This window comes from Ictalurus furcatus, chromosome 7 (assembly GCF_023375685.1).
Source record: "Ictalurus furcatus strain D&B chromosome 7, Billie_1.0, whole genome shotgun sequence".
In the NCBI taxonomy this organism is placed as follows: domain Eukaryota; kingdom Metazoa; phylum Chordata; class Actinopteri; order Siluriformes; family Ictaluridae; genus Ictalurus; species Ictalurus furcatus.
Genome location: NC_071261.1, coordinates 33257519 through 33270523, shown reverse-complemented (window position 1 = coordinate 33270523; position 13005 = coordinate 33257519). Strand labels below are relative to the sequence as shown.

Sequence of the window (13005 nt, the reverse complement as noted above, 5' to 3'; positions counted from 1 at the left end):
TATATTTACCTGTGTCCTTGGACGATGAGATCTCTCTGGTTCACTTGTGCAGGCCACTGTTGGTGGGACAAATTTTAGACGAAGCTGCACATCGTGGGCGTCTGATACAGCAGAGCTGTTAGATGGTTGCACAGCCCTTTTCCAGCTGCACAGATACATGCATAAGCAGTAACACAACGCTCAACTTGTGACACTAAACACATCTGTATAAGAACACATCAGTTTAGTTAAAATGTTGTACCGTTGTGTAGTCATCTACATGAAGTGCTGTGTATGAATGCTGCAAACTGCAGTGAATGAAATAATTGTGACTAATCTGCAACCGCAGAAGTCTAAAAGAACATGTTATCACACCAGGACAGGTTACACAGGCATTTATCTAGAGAGAAAACTGCAAGCGTAGTTTGTACAGAATTGTAAAAGTGAACTATGGATGCCCGATGGGAGTTGTATACAATTGTAAGAACAAAAACAGAACAATATACATTCAGTAATTATATATACACAAAGATAATAAATAAATACAAGAATACATTTTTAAAAAATTGTTCATGTACATCCAAAAGTTTTTGTTTGTGTTAAACATCACAGTAACGTAATGCTAATCATATTCTGGGCACAGTGTGTAGAACCCGCTCTTCCTCTCTCATCTCCAGCATCTTCTCTTTTTCTTTTTCCCTCAGTCTCATCCTGTCCCTGTTGCTTCCCTTCCCAAAGCTGAGCTTTAATTGATGCAGTCTTTTCATCTTCATCTGTGTCAGTAAAGAAAGTAACCATGGGGTAAACTGATATTTATTTGTAAATGTTACCGGCCTCTGCTAGGATAATCTTGCAATGACAATAAAAATATATAGCGGTACATCATCATTTTAAGTGTCATTTCTTCAGTGTTGTCACATTAAAATTTATGATCAAATATTTACAAAAATGTGAGGGGTGTACTCACTTTTGTGAGATACTGTATATTATAATTCTTCAACGCTTATCTGACTGGTTGTCAAGGTTGTTTCAGATCAACACCTGCAAGTGACCACTAGGTGTCACTGTTTGAGAAGCCTCGACACAATACGGCACATTGGCTTCAACTTCGTGGAGTTTCAGTGCTCCACGAAGCCTCGGTCTGACCACCACTAGTTAAATAGCATTTACAGGATTTATTATTTTTTTTAAACAAAAAAATAGTTACCGATATGACTGTTTTATCCTGGGAATGCCCACGCTAACACAACCCCCCCCCCCCCCCCCAAAAAAAAAAAAACAAAACAAAAAAACAAATAAATAACAGTTTTCTGCGCATGTTCGGTGACCTGTAATAGTTTTGTAAGGGGGCGTGTTCGCCACGCCTCCGGAAACGCCCATTTTACTTCGCAGTACTGAAACCCCTGGACTTTAGTAAACTTTCCTCTTATCAGTTTATAATATCTTACTGAAGTGATATCTGCATTAATACGGTTCTGTTCACATCACCATCATCACCATCAGCGGTCATGTCCTCCGGTTCTCTCCTGCTGGTTCTGCTGGTTCTGGGCTGCCTTCATTCCTTCACAGCGGCCCAGCGTAAGATAAAGTTCACCTTTTCAACTTTATAACATGTCGCTTTGTACATATTATTATCTGTACTTGTGATCACTGATTTAAATCCGTTCATAATCATTCACTGAAGCACTAAGTAGACACTAGTAAGATAGTAAGATGACTTGTAGTAGAAAGTTAAAACATCTGGACTGGTGCCATTACACATGTGTTTGTCGTGCTGTTACAGTAAAATACTGACTGACAACCATGAAGATGATTGTTTTCCTTTTATTTATTAAAGAACATCAGCATCATGGTTTCATTTAAATATACACCAGGCAGCATCTCTTACCAGATATAAAATCACCTCATGTTTACAAAGCCATGACTGATTCAGTAATGATTTTCCCCTGCAGATCAAAATACACCAGAACGATGCTGTTTCAAATTCCAGACGAATAAAATCCCTCTATGAGTGATTAAGGGGTATAAAGAAACACTGGCTGATTGTACAAAAGCTGGAATCGTGTAAGTTTTCAACCCCTTGTTTCATTTTAATAAATAATAAGAATTGTTTCCACATATCAATCATTATTGTATGATTATACATATTATATAAATTTATAGAATATAATTTTAAATCTTGACAGTATTAAAAATGTATTATAATAAAAGTTTAAATAATGTTAGAGGTTTGGGACGTGTGAGTGTGTTAGATTTTCTGTTTGGATTATAGTTTTACACTGACACACCCATATATATATATATATATATATATATATATATATATATATATATATATATATATATATATCCTCTCCTCTACAGTTTTATCCTAAACAATGGTCGTCGTGTGTGTGCAGACCCTGGACTTCTGTGGGTGAAGAATCACATGAAGAAAATTGACCTGCGCTTTTTTGCAGAGCCGATAAATCCTCTCTCTGTTAATAACAAGTTTTTTTTTAAACAAAATGTACTTTTTTACATATCATTTGCTGTATTTGGACAGGAGGAATAAATCTTTTTTTTAAAAATAATTATTATGAATCATATTTAATCATAAACTCTTGACTGAAGCAGTCTAGCATTATTTATCTCAGTTAATCTATGGCTTGTGGTCATGAAGTCGTTTTATCTTATATACATTAAAGGACTTTTAATTACACATTATTGCTTTGTTTTTTTGTTTTTTAAAGGAAATTGGTTATGTTAAAATTCATTGAAATGTCACATTTTTGACTGCAACAATTAGAAAAGTTCCCAATAATTATATAAATGGAATAAGTAAAATGTTATGTTCACTGGGTTGTAACATGACTGGTAAAATGTACAATGGTACAATGGCTTAGCGATTAGCAAGTTTGCCTGTCACTTCCAGGGTTGGGGGTTTCGAATCCCGCCTCTACCCTGTGTGCACGGCACTCGCATGTTCTCCCCGTGCTTAAGTGAAAACTGAAACTGAAAACTATTTTCACGAATAAGACTGAAGGGGTGAGAGAGAGAAAGACTGCAGGACATTGTGTGAGAAAAACAATGACAGCAGTACAGAAAGTATTGTTTATGGGGGGAGGGGGGTGAAGCGGTAATGCAAAAGACATTAGCATGCTATGTAGCACAGATATAACACACAGGTGCATTTAAATGCGTCTGTTTTTTACATGAACAGGGAGACGGTGTGGATCCTGAAGGTTAAGTAACAGCCTGGGATCCAGCTAAAGTTTGTAAAGGTTCAGTTACATAAAATTCCTTGTTTACAAAGCATCAGATAAGTGACTGGCTATGATTAGACTATGTTTTGTTCGTAGTGATGCTGCTTTTGACTCTGAACGGATGAGGAACTTCTTCAGAACTTGATGTACACTTTTCTGTACAAACACCTATAAACACTGTGTTTTCACTGTCAACATTTTTGAAGGCTATCCCGTCTGGTCCGATCCCACAGAAGAGCTACAGCAGCACAAACTGCTGAAAAAGTTCATGCTGGATCTGATAAAAAGGAGTCAGAACACACAGAGCATCACAGCTTATTGCGTATGGAGCTGCGTAGCTGCAGAGCGGTCAGAGTGTCCATGTTTACCCCCTGTACACCTCCAAAATCTCCTACAATGGACATCAGAACTGGACCATGGAGCGATGGAAGAAGGTGGTCTGGTCTGATGAATCATATTTTCTTTTACGTTACGTGGAGGCCGGGTGCGTGTGTGTCACTTATCTGGGGAAGAGATGGCACCAGGGTGCACTATGGGAAGAATGCGAGTTGTTGTGATGCCTGTGTTGTTCTCTGCTTGATGTATCGCTTTGCTTGTATTTCCTCATTTGTAAGTCTCTTTGGATAAAAGCGTCTGCTAAGTGAATAAATGTAAATGTGAATGTGATGCTCTGGGCAATGTTCTTCTGGGAAACCTTGGGTTCTGGCATTCATGTGGATGTTACTTTGACACGTACCACCTACCTAAATACTGCAAAAACTCTTCAGGAACGGTTTCAGGAACATGACAAAGCGTTCAAAGTGTTGAGTCGGCCTCCAAATTCCCCAGATCTCAATCCGATCGAGCGTCTGTGAGATGTTCTGGACAAACAAGTCCGATCCACAGAGGCCCGATCTCGCAACTTACAGGACTTAAAGGATCTGCTGCTAATGTCTTGGTGCCAGATACCACAGCACACCTTCAGAGGTCTTGTGGAGTCCAGGCCTCGACAAGTCAGAGCTGTTTTGGGGCCAGAAGGAGAGGAGGACCTACACAATATTAGGCAGGTGGTTTTAATGTTATGGCTGATCTGTGTATCTGCTAATAATGTTAGATAATAACGTCACGAAACATCTGTGGTATGACTACTGTCGTGTCTGTTATGTTCTACACCCACCATCCACCCATTATTTACTTTCAAATTTGAGTTACAGCTAATTTGTTCTACCTCCTTCCTTAAGACATGACAGACTGTTAAATATCTATTCAATTAATGATTCGAAACTTAAATTTAAATTAAACTGAATAAAGTCTTAATGGTATCAAGAGAGCTACGTTAGCTGCTCTCATTATTATTATTATTATTTCTAACAACGTTCGATTAGCAGAACAGATCTAGAACCATTTATGTTCCAACAATGTTCCCTCCCTCGAGTTTTCTGAATGTTCTGAGAATGATCTTTATACTATTTATCATGCATCATTGCTGCATCCTACAGTACTGACAAACATCTGTAATGTTACTGTTTATATAGCTGGGAACATTCAGTCAGAGAGCTTTATTACAGCAGATGTTCTTAGAATGTTGCAGGAATGGTATTTCTGAATGTTGGAGACGTCTTAGAGCTTGAACAACTAGTAACATTTAAACCTGCTGAGTTCTGGATTCTGATTGGTCAGAAAGTGTTGATTAATTTCCTGTAACAGTGGCTCTGACAGAAGTGCAGCTGCAAATCACAGATTTATTTATATTAATGCGCTCGCTCTAGTACGTTATCGTTTCTATAGTAACAGCTCAGTCACAGGGACTCATTTGAAATGTATCCCCATTTTGAGAACTTCCTCGAGTTCTTAGTTCTTCAGTTCAAGGAGAACACAGAGGTCAGAGGTCATGGTCATTTTTACTGCATGAAACCACCACTTGAGGGCGCTGCTGTTCAGGATGTATAGCGAGCACACACACACACACACACACACGCACACACACACACACACACACACACACACGGGAATTCAGTCTCTTTTCAGTGAGTCAGTACATTTGACTCACTAATAAGAGTCGATTATTTCATCTTTCAAATGATTCACTGCCATGTTTCCCCTAAAACTGAGAAAAGTTTGTGATATTATGGCCTGTGATTGTTCTTTATCGAACAGTGGCCAGACCTGTTTCATAAAATCTTACTCTGCAGTCTGATTACACACTTCACCCTTCATCAAATGCCATTAACTCTAACCCTATCTCTTTATTCTCATAAGTAATGAGACAGTAAATGTTTTCTTTGTACACCACAGGAAATGCATTTCTCTTTAATGCTTACAATCATGAACGTATATTTCTGTATCTGTCAGTCTACATGAACTCTACACAGAGACGTCGACGATGTGAACTTCTGCATTAGATAATATCACGTCTCATAAGACCTTGATTATTGATTGATCTTCGTTCTTCTGCTATTTCTGTGAGATATAATCATCATCTTTTACTGTATTTAGTGATCAATTAGACAATTTGAACCACTCGTAAGCTTTACATTAGTATAAAATACTAAGAAAAACATCTGCATAAAGGCAACAACAAATCAAACACAATTTTGCAGCAAAACAGGAACCCCTACATGGGAGAATGAAATCCAAACAATGAATCAAACACACTGATATACTGATATACTGATATACTGATATACTGATCTACTGATTAGCCTGATATACTGATATACTGATATACTGATATACTGATCTACTGATTAGCCTGATATACTGATATACTGATATACTGATTAGCCTGATATACTGATATACTGATATACTGATATACTGATTAGCCTGATATACTGATATATTGATATACTGATATACTGATATACTGATTAGCCTGATATACTGATATACTGATATACTGATTAGCCTGATATACTGATATACTGATATACTGATTACCCTGATATACTGATATACTGATATATTGATATACTGATATACTGATATACTGATTAGCCTGATATACTGATATATTGATATACTGATATACTGATATACTGATATACTGATATACTGATTAGCCTGATATACTGATACACTGATATACTGATTAGCCTGATATACTGATATACTGATATACTGATATACTGATTACCCTGATATACTGATATACTGATATATTGATATACTGATATACTGATATACTGATATACTGATATGTTCAGTATATATTAATGATGCTATCAAGGATGTGACTAACATTGTTAAGTGCTTGAATGCAATCAATGTGTAATTTAATTTATTTTTTTTAACTATATAATTTATGCATTAAAATACATTTTAATACATTTTACTGTCTGTAGAATAAATCAGTTAAATAATGTCATTATTTATATTTATATAATATAAATATTTATTATTATATTTATATAATCATCACTTTATGTTTAAATATAAGTTATAATGTCTTTATGAGCCTTTCTTTGTCATATATATTCACTTATCCCAGCATGTTAGGAAGTTGGGGTCAGAGCGCAGGGTCAGCCATGATACAGCGCCCCCTGGAGCAGAGAGGGTTAAGGGCTCAATCAGGAACCCAGAGCCTTAACCATCAAGCCACCACTGCCCCTATTTATTTATTTATTTATTTATTTATTTATTTATAATAATGATAATGAGTCATTTATAATGATAACGAGTCAGCTTTATTACAGGAATAATCTTTATTCCTCCCGTCTGATTACATAAAAAGTGGATTTCGTAAAAGAAATATGAAAGACTTATTAATGGAGAGAGTTTTGAAACACTTGTTTGAGTTTGGATCAGGTAAAAAATCGCCGATCAATTATTTCCATGATGTTCTTCACCCACTCGACGCCGGGGTCTGCACACACACGACGACCATTATTTAGGGTAAAGCTGTAGAGGAGAGAGAAGATTTACATCAGTGTTAAACTGCAATAAAATCAGAAGCTCCAAGATCATTTATATTCTATTACACATAACAGTAAAGCAGCAAATTCATTCAAATATTTACACACAATAATAAACGAGGGGGTGAACGCTTACATGACTCCAGGTTTTGTACACTGATGCTCTGTTTCTTCATACGCTGTAATATATTTTGCAGGGATTGCATGTGTCTGGTAATTGAAACAGCACTTACTTGGTCCATGTCCATCTGCGTGAAAACATTTATGCATTCAGTTCTGTGATTAAATGTTCAATAATAAGATATTAGACACTTTTATATCTAGTATGAGATGCAGACTATTGCAGCTATTAAACTGTATTACGTCACAGGTGAATTCTGGACTGTGATTGGGTAGAAGATGTTAGAAGCTCTGACTGTAGCGCAGGTTTATATCAATGCGCTCTCAGTTTAACACGTTATCGTTTCTATAGTAACGGTTCACTCATGGGGACGTGCACTGCGGGGACGTGTACTTTGCGTAAAGAGACATTAATTTAACTTTTATGGAAGGAGTCTCCAGTGTCAGGTTTTTAACATGATAAAGAGAGGCTGGTGAGGGAGATATAACGTGATATAACGTGAGTAAGAACAGGAACTAACTTGTTTCACCAACATTAAATGTAACTATAAATGGAAAAAAAATTATGAAAGGTCGTTCTTTAACTGTTAAAGATTGTAACCGTTGACAACATGCTGTGGTATAAGAGGAATAAAAGACTTGGGGCCGTGCTGTTACAGGAAAATAATCACGTTCAGGGTGTTAGCAGTAACTCCGCTTCATCACACCACCACATCGCTCAGTATTTTACTGTAACAGTAAAAACTGTAACTGTAAACACACAGTTTATTAACGCTGGTTATTTTCAGAAACCTGGTCGTCTTTTTAGGGAATTCAGCATCATTATAAACCAGAGTTTAGTGATACTTTTACTACTACTACTACTACTACTACTAATAATAATAATAATAATAGGGACAAAAAGGTTAAATATTAAAAAGTTTTAAAAATATATTTTAAATAATATTTAAAACTTTATCTTACTGTGGGCTGGTGTGTAGGACTGAAGGCAGGTGAGACCCAGCAGAACCAGCAGAACCAGCAGGAGAGAACGAGAGACCATGGTGATGATGATGATAATGATGATGATGAGGAGGAGTAGGAGGAGGACGATGGTCACGATGTGAACAGAATGGTATTAATGCAGACTCATTCTTCAGTTTATATAGGCTGGTAAGGGGGGGGGGGGGTGTGGGGGGTGTGGTCTGGTCGTTTGTAGGTGACAAAAAATGTTTCCTTTTGACTAAGAAACAAAAAAAAGCCATTTCTGTCACAGGAAACCCGTTTGCGGTTTTCGCCTACAGTGAGGAAGAACTGAACGTTTAACACTTCATAATCAAACTCATCAACACACCACTGTACTAAACTCATACAATAAAGATCCAAACTCTACAGTTTTACTCACAGTGCCATTTGATCTCTTAGTAAGTAAGTAAGTAAAATTTATTTATATAGCACGTTTCACACAGCAAAGCTGACCAAAGTGCTGCACAGAGTAAGGAAAATAACATAGAAACAGAATTAGACCAAATAAAAACAGACAATGGACAATAGAAAAATTGATTAAAAATTTGTTTAAACAATTAAAAATTTGATCAAAAAGCCTGGCAGAAGAGATCAGTTTTAAGCCTATTTTTAAAAGTGGTAATAGAAGGTGCGGGGCGGATGTCCAGTGGCAGTTGATTCCATAGACGGGGGCAGCAACAGCAAAAGCTCTATCCCCCTTTGTTTTTAACCGGGAACGAGGGACATGCAAAAGAAACCTATCAGAAGATCTTAGACATCTGTTTGATGAATGTGGTTTAAGAAGATCCTCGAGATAGGAAGGAGCTTGATTATTAAGAGTTTTAAAAACAAACATCAGAACCTTAAACTGAATCCTAAAATGGACTGGGGGCCAGTGAAGCGATGCTAAAATTGGGGTGACACGATCAGACTTCTTTGCCCTGGTCAACAGCCTTGCAGCTGCGTTCTGAACCATCTGAAGACGAGCCAGAGATGACTGAGGAAGACCCGAGTATAATGAGTTACAGTGATCTAAGCGAGAAGTAATAAAAGCATGAATAACCTTCTCCAAATCCTGGAAAGACAAAAATGTTTTGAGTTTTGAAATAATCCGTAGTTGATAAAAACTAGTCTTAACGACCGAATTTATCTGCTTGGTTAAGCAGAATTCTGAGTCCAGAATGAAGCCAAGGTTCCGAACCTGGGAAGAAATTGAGGGAAAGTGATTATGAAGCTCGTTAATGAGACCATCTCTCAATCTCAGGGGGCCAAAAACAATTATTTCAGTTTTGTCTTCATTAAGTCGGAGGAAATTATTTCTCAACCATTTTTTAATGTCATCCAGACAGTCCAGCAATGGCTGAATGGAGTCACCAGCTTTCAAAGGAATGTACAACTGGGTATCATCAGCATATAAATGAAAAGAGCCCTAATAATATTCCCCATCGGCCGCATATATAAATTAAAAAGAAGTGGGCCCAGAATGGAGCCTTGAGGAACACCACTAATAATAGGACTAGAAGAAGAGCAGAAATTACCCAACGCTACCGAGAAAGACCTGTCCTCAAGATATGAGCTGAGTCATTTTAGGGCGGTGCCCTTGATACCAAACAGATGCTCTAAGCGCCAGAGAAGTATGTTTTGGTCTACAGTATCAAAGGCAGCTGTAAGATCTAATAGCATCAACACAGTATTTTTTCCAGCATCCACTGTGAGTAAAATGTCATTGGACACTTTTAACAAAGCAGACTCCATGCTATGATAAGCAGAGAAACCAGATTGTAAAGGTTCCAATAACATAGCTGAGTTTAAAAACAGGAGCAATTGAGATTGTACTACTTTCTCTAGCAGCTTTGACAGAAACGGTAGCTTAGAGACAGGCCAATAATTATTAAGGCAACCTTCATCCAAACCCTGTTTCTTAAGCAAAGGTTGAACAATAGCATGCTTAAAACAATTTGGGACCACCCCTGCATCCAAAGAAGAATTTATGAACACTTGGATACTGGGGCCAATTTCAGAAAAGGTTGCTTTCATAAGCTCAGCGGGAACAACATCAAGTGGCGTGGATGATCTCTTCATGCCATTATAACTGCACATGTGAGTTCAAGCACGCGTCAGTACATCTGACATCAAGTGAATAAAATGACATCTCATACTGTATGAAGAAACATGATTCAGGTGAAAAATGAAGCCACATGCACATACAGTGTCACTGTCAAGTTCATGTAATTCAAGTAGTGGTCACTGTGTTAAAAACTGGACTGTAAGAGCTTTAAAACAACGGAAAAGAAAGAGAAGGGTGGGGGAGGGGTGGACAGGAAGTATGAATGTACTTCCCTCCCCCACTCTTCTCAAACTGAAGAATGAGTCTGCATTAATACCATTCTGTTCACATTGTGACCTTCGTCCTCCTCCTCATCATCATCGTCATCACCATCAGCAGTCATGGTCTCTCATTCTCTCCTGCTGGTTCTTCTGGGTCTCACCTGCCTTCAGTCCTTCACACCAGCCTACAGTAAGATAAAGTTTTAAATATTATTTAAAATATATTTTAAAAACTTTTTAATATTTAACCTTTTTGTCCCTATTATTATTATTATTATTATTGTTATTATTGTTATTATTATTATTTTTTATATTTATTATTTTTTTATTACATTTTTTTAATAGTAGTAGTAGTATTAGTAGTAAAAGTATCACTAAACTCTGGTTTATAATGATGCTGAATTCCCTAAAAAGACGACCAGGTTTCTGAAAATAACCAGCGTTAATAAACTGTGTGTTTACAGTTACAGTTTTTACTGTTACAGTAAAATACTGAGCGATGTGGTGATGTGATGAAGCGGAGTTACTGCTAACACCCTGAACGTGATTATTTTCCTGTAACAGCACGTCCCCAAGTCTTTTATTCCTCTTATACCACAACATGTTGTCAACGGTTACAATCTTTAACAGTTAAAGAACGACCTTTCATAATTTTTTTTCCATTTATAGTTACATTTAATGTTGGTGAAACAAGTTAGTTCCTGTTCTTACTCACGTTATATCACGTTATATCTCCCTCACCAGCCTCTCTTTATCATGTTAAAAACCTGACACTGGAGACTCCTTCCATAAAAGTTAAATTAATATCTCCTTATACAAAACACACATATTTTTAAAAATCTGTCTACGCGGAGCGTCCGCAGTACACGTCCCCGTGAGTGAGCCGTTACTATAGAAACGATAATGTGTTAAACTGAGAGCGCATTGATATAAACCTGCGCTACAGTCAGAGCTTCTAACATCTTCTACCCAATCACAGTCCAGAATTCACCTGTGACGTAGTACAATTTAATAGCTGCAATAGTCTGCATCTCATACTAGATATAAAAGTGTCTAATATCTTATTATTGAACATTTAATCACAGAACTGAATGCATAAATGTTTTCACGCAGATGGACATGGACCAAGACAGTGCTGTTTCAATTACCAGAAGAAGGAAATCCCTGCAAAATATATTACAGCGTATGAAGAAACAGAGCATCAGTGTACAAAACCTGGAGTCATGTAAGCGTTCACCCCCTCGTTTATTATTGTGTGTAAATATTTGAATGAATTTGCTGCTTTACTGTTATGTGTAATAGAATATAAATGATCTTGGAGCTTCTGATTTTATTGCAGTTTAACACTGATGTAAATCTTCTCTCTCCTCTACAGCTTTACCCTAAATAAAGGTCGTCGTGTGTGTGCAGACCCCGGCGTCGAGTGGGTGAAGAACATCATGGAAATAATTGACCGGCGCTTTTTAACCTGATCCAAACTCAAACAAGTGTTTCAATCCTCTCTCCATTAATAAGTCTTTCATATTTCTTTTACGAAATTCACTTTTTATGTAATCAGACGGGAGGAATAAAGATTATTCCTGTAATAAAGCTGACTCGTTATCATTGTACTCATTATCATTATTATAAATAAATAAATAAATAAATAAATTGGGGCAGTGGTGGCTTGATGGTTAAGGCTCTGGGTTCCTGATTGGGCCCTTAACCCTCTCTGCTCCAGGGGGCGCTGTATCATGGCTTACCCTGCGCTCTGACCCCAACTTTCTGGCATGCTCTGTTATGTGAATATATATGACAAAGAAAGGCTCATAAAGACTCATTATAACTTATATTTAAACATAAACTGATGATTATATAAATATAATAATAAAATATTTATATTATATAAATATAAATAATGACAAGTGTTATTTAACTGATTTATTCTACAGACAGTAAAATGTATTAAAATGTATTTTAATGCATAAATTATATAGTTAAAAAAAATAAATTAAATTACACATTGATTGCATTCAAGCACTTAACAATGTTAGTCACATCCTTGATACCATCATTAATATATACTGAACATATCAGTATATCAGTATATCAGTATATCAGTATATCTGTATATCAGTATATCAGTATATCAGTATATCAGGCTAATCAGTATACCAGTATATCAGTATATCAGTATATCAATATATCAGTATATCAGTATATCAGTATATCAGTATACCAGTATATCAATATATCAGTATATCAGTATATCAGTATATCAGTATATCAGTATATCAATATATCAGTATATCAGTATATCAGTATATCAGTATATCTGTATATCAGTATATCAGTATATCTGTATATCAGTATATCAGTATATCAGTATATCAGTATATCAGGCTAATCAGTATACCAGTATATCAGTATATCAGTATATCAGTATATCAATATATCAGTATATCAGTATATCAGTA

At 36.4% G+C, this 13005-nt stretch overlaps 1 protein-coding gene and 1 long non-coding RNA gene across 2 annotated transcripts; one reads left to right on the top strand and one right to left on the bottom strand.

Moving 5' to 3' along the window:
* Positions 1-1309: 1309 nt before the first annotated feature.
* Positions 1310-2680, top strand: LOC128610538 (uncharacterized). The gene is made up of 3 exons (XR_008386373.1): positions 1310-1557; positions 1932-2043; positions 2344-2680. It is a non-coding gene; the product is annotated as an uncharacterized LOC128610538 (long non-coding RNA).
* Positions 2681-6705: 4025 nt separating this feature from the next.
* Positions 6706-8438, bottom strand: LOC128610536 (C-C motif chemokine 3-like 1). Its single transcript, XM_053629910.1, has 3 exons — positions 8201-8438; positions 7254-7365; positions 6706-7103 (listed from the first exon to the last, which is right to left on the bottom strand). The coding sequence occupies exons 1-3, from the start codon at positions 8277-8279 to the stop codon at positions 7007-7009; spliced, it is 288 nt and encodes a 95-aa protein (XP_053485885.1). The 5' UTR covers positions 8280-8438; the 3' UTR covers positions 6706-7006.
* Positions 8439-13005: the final 4567 nt, after the last annotated feature.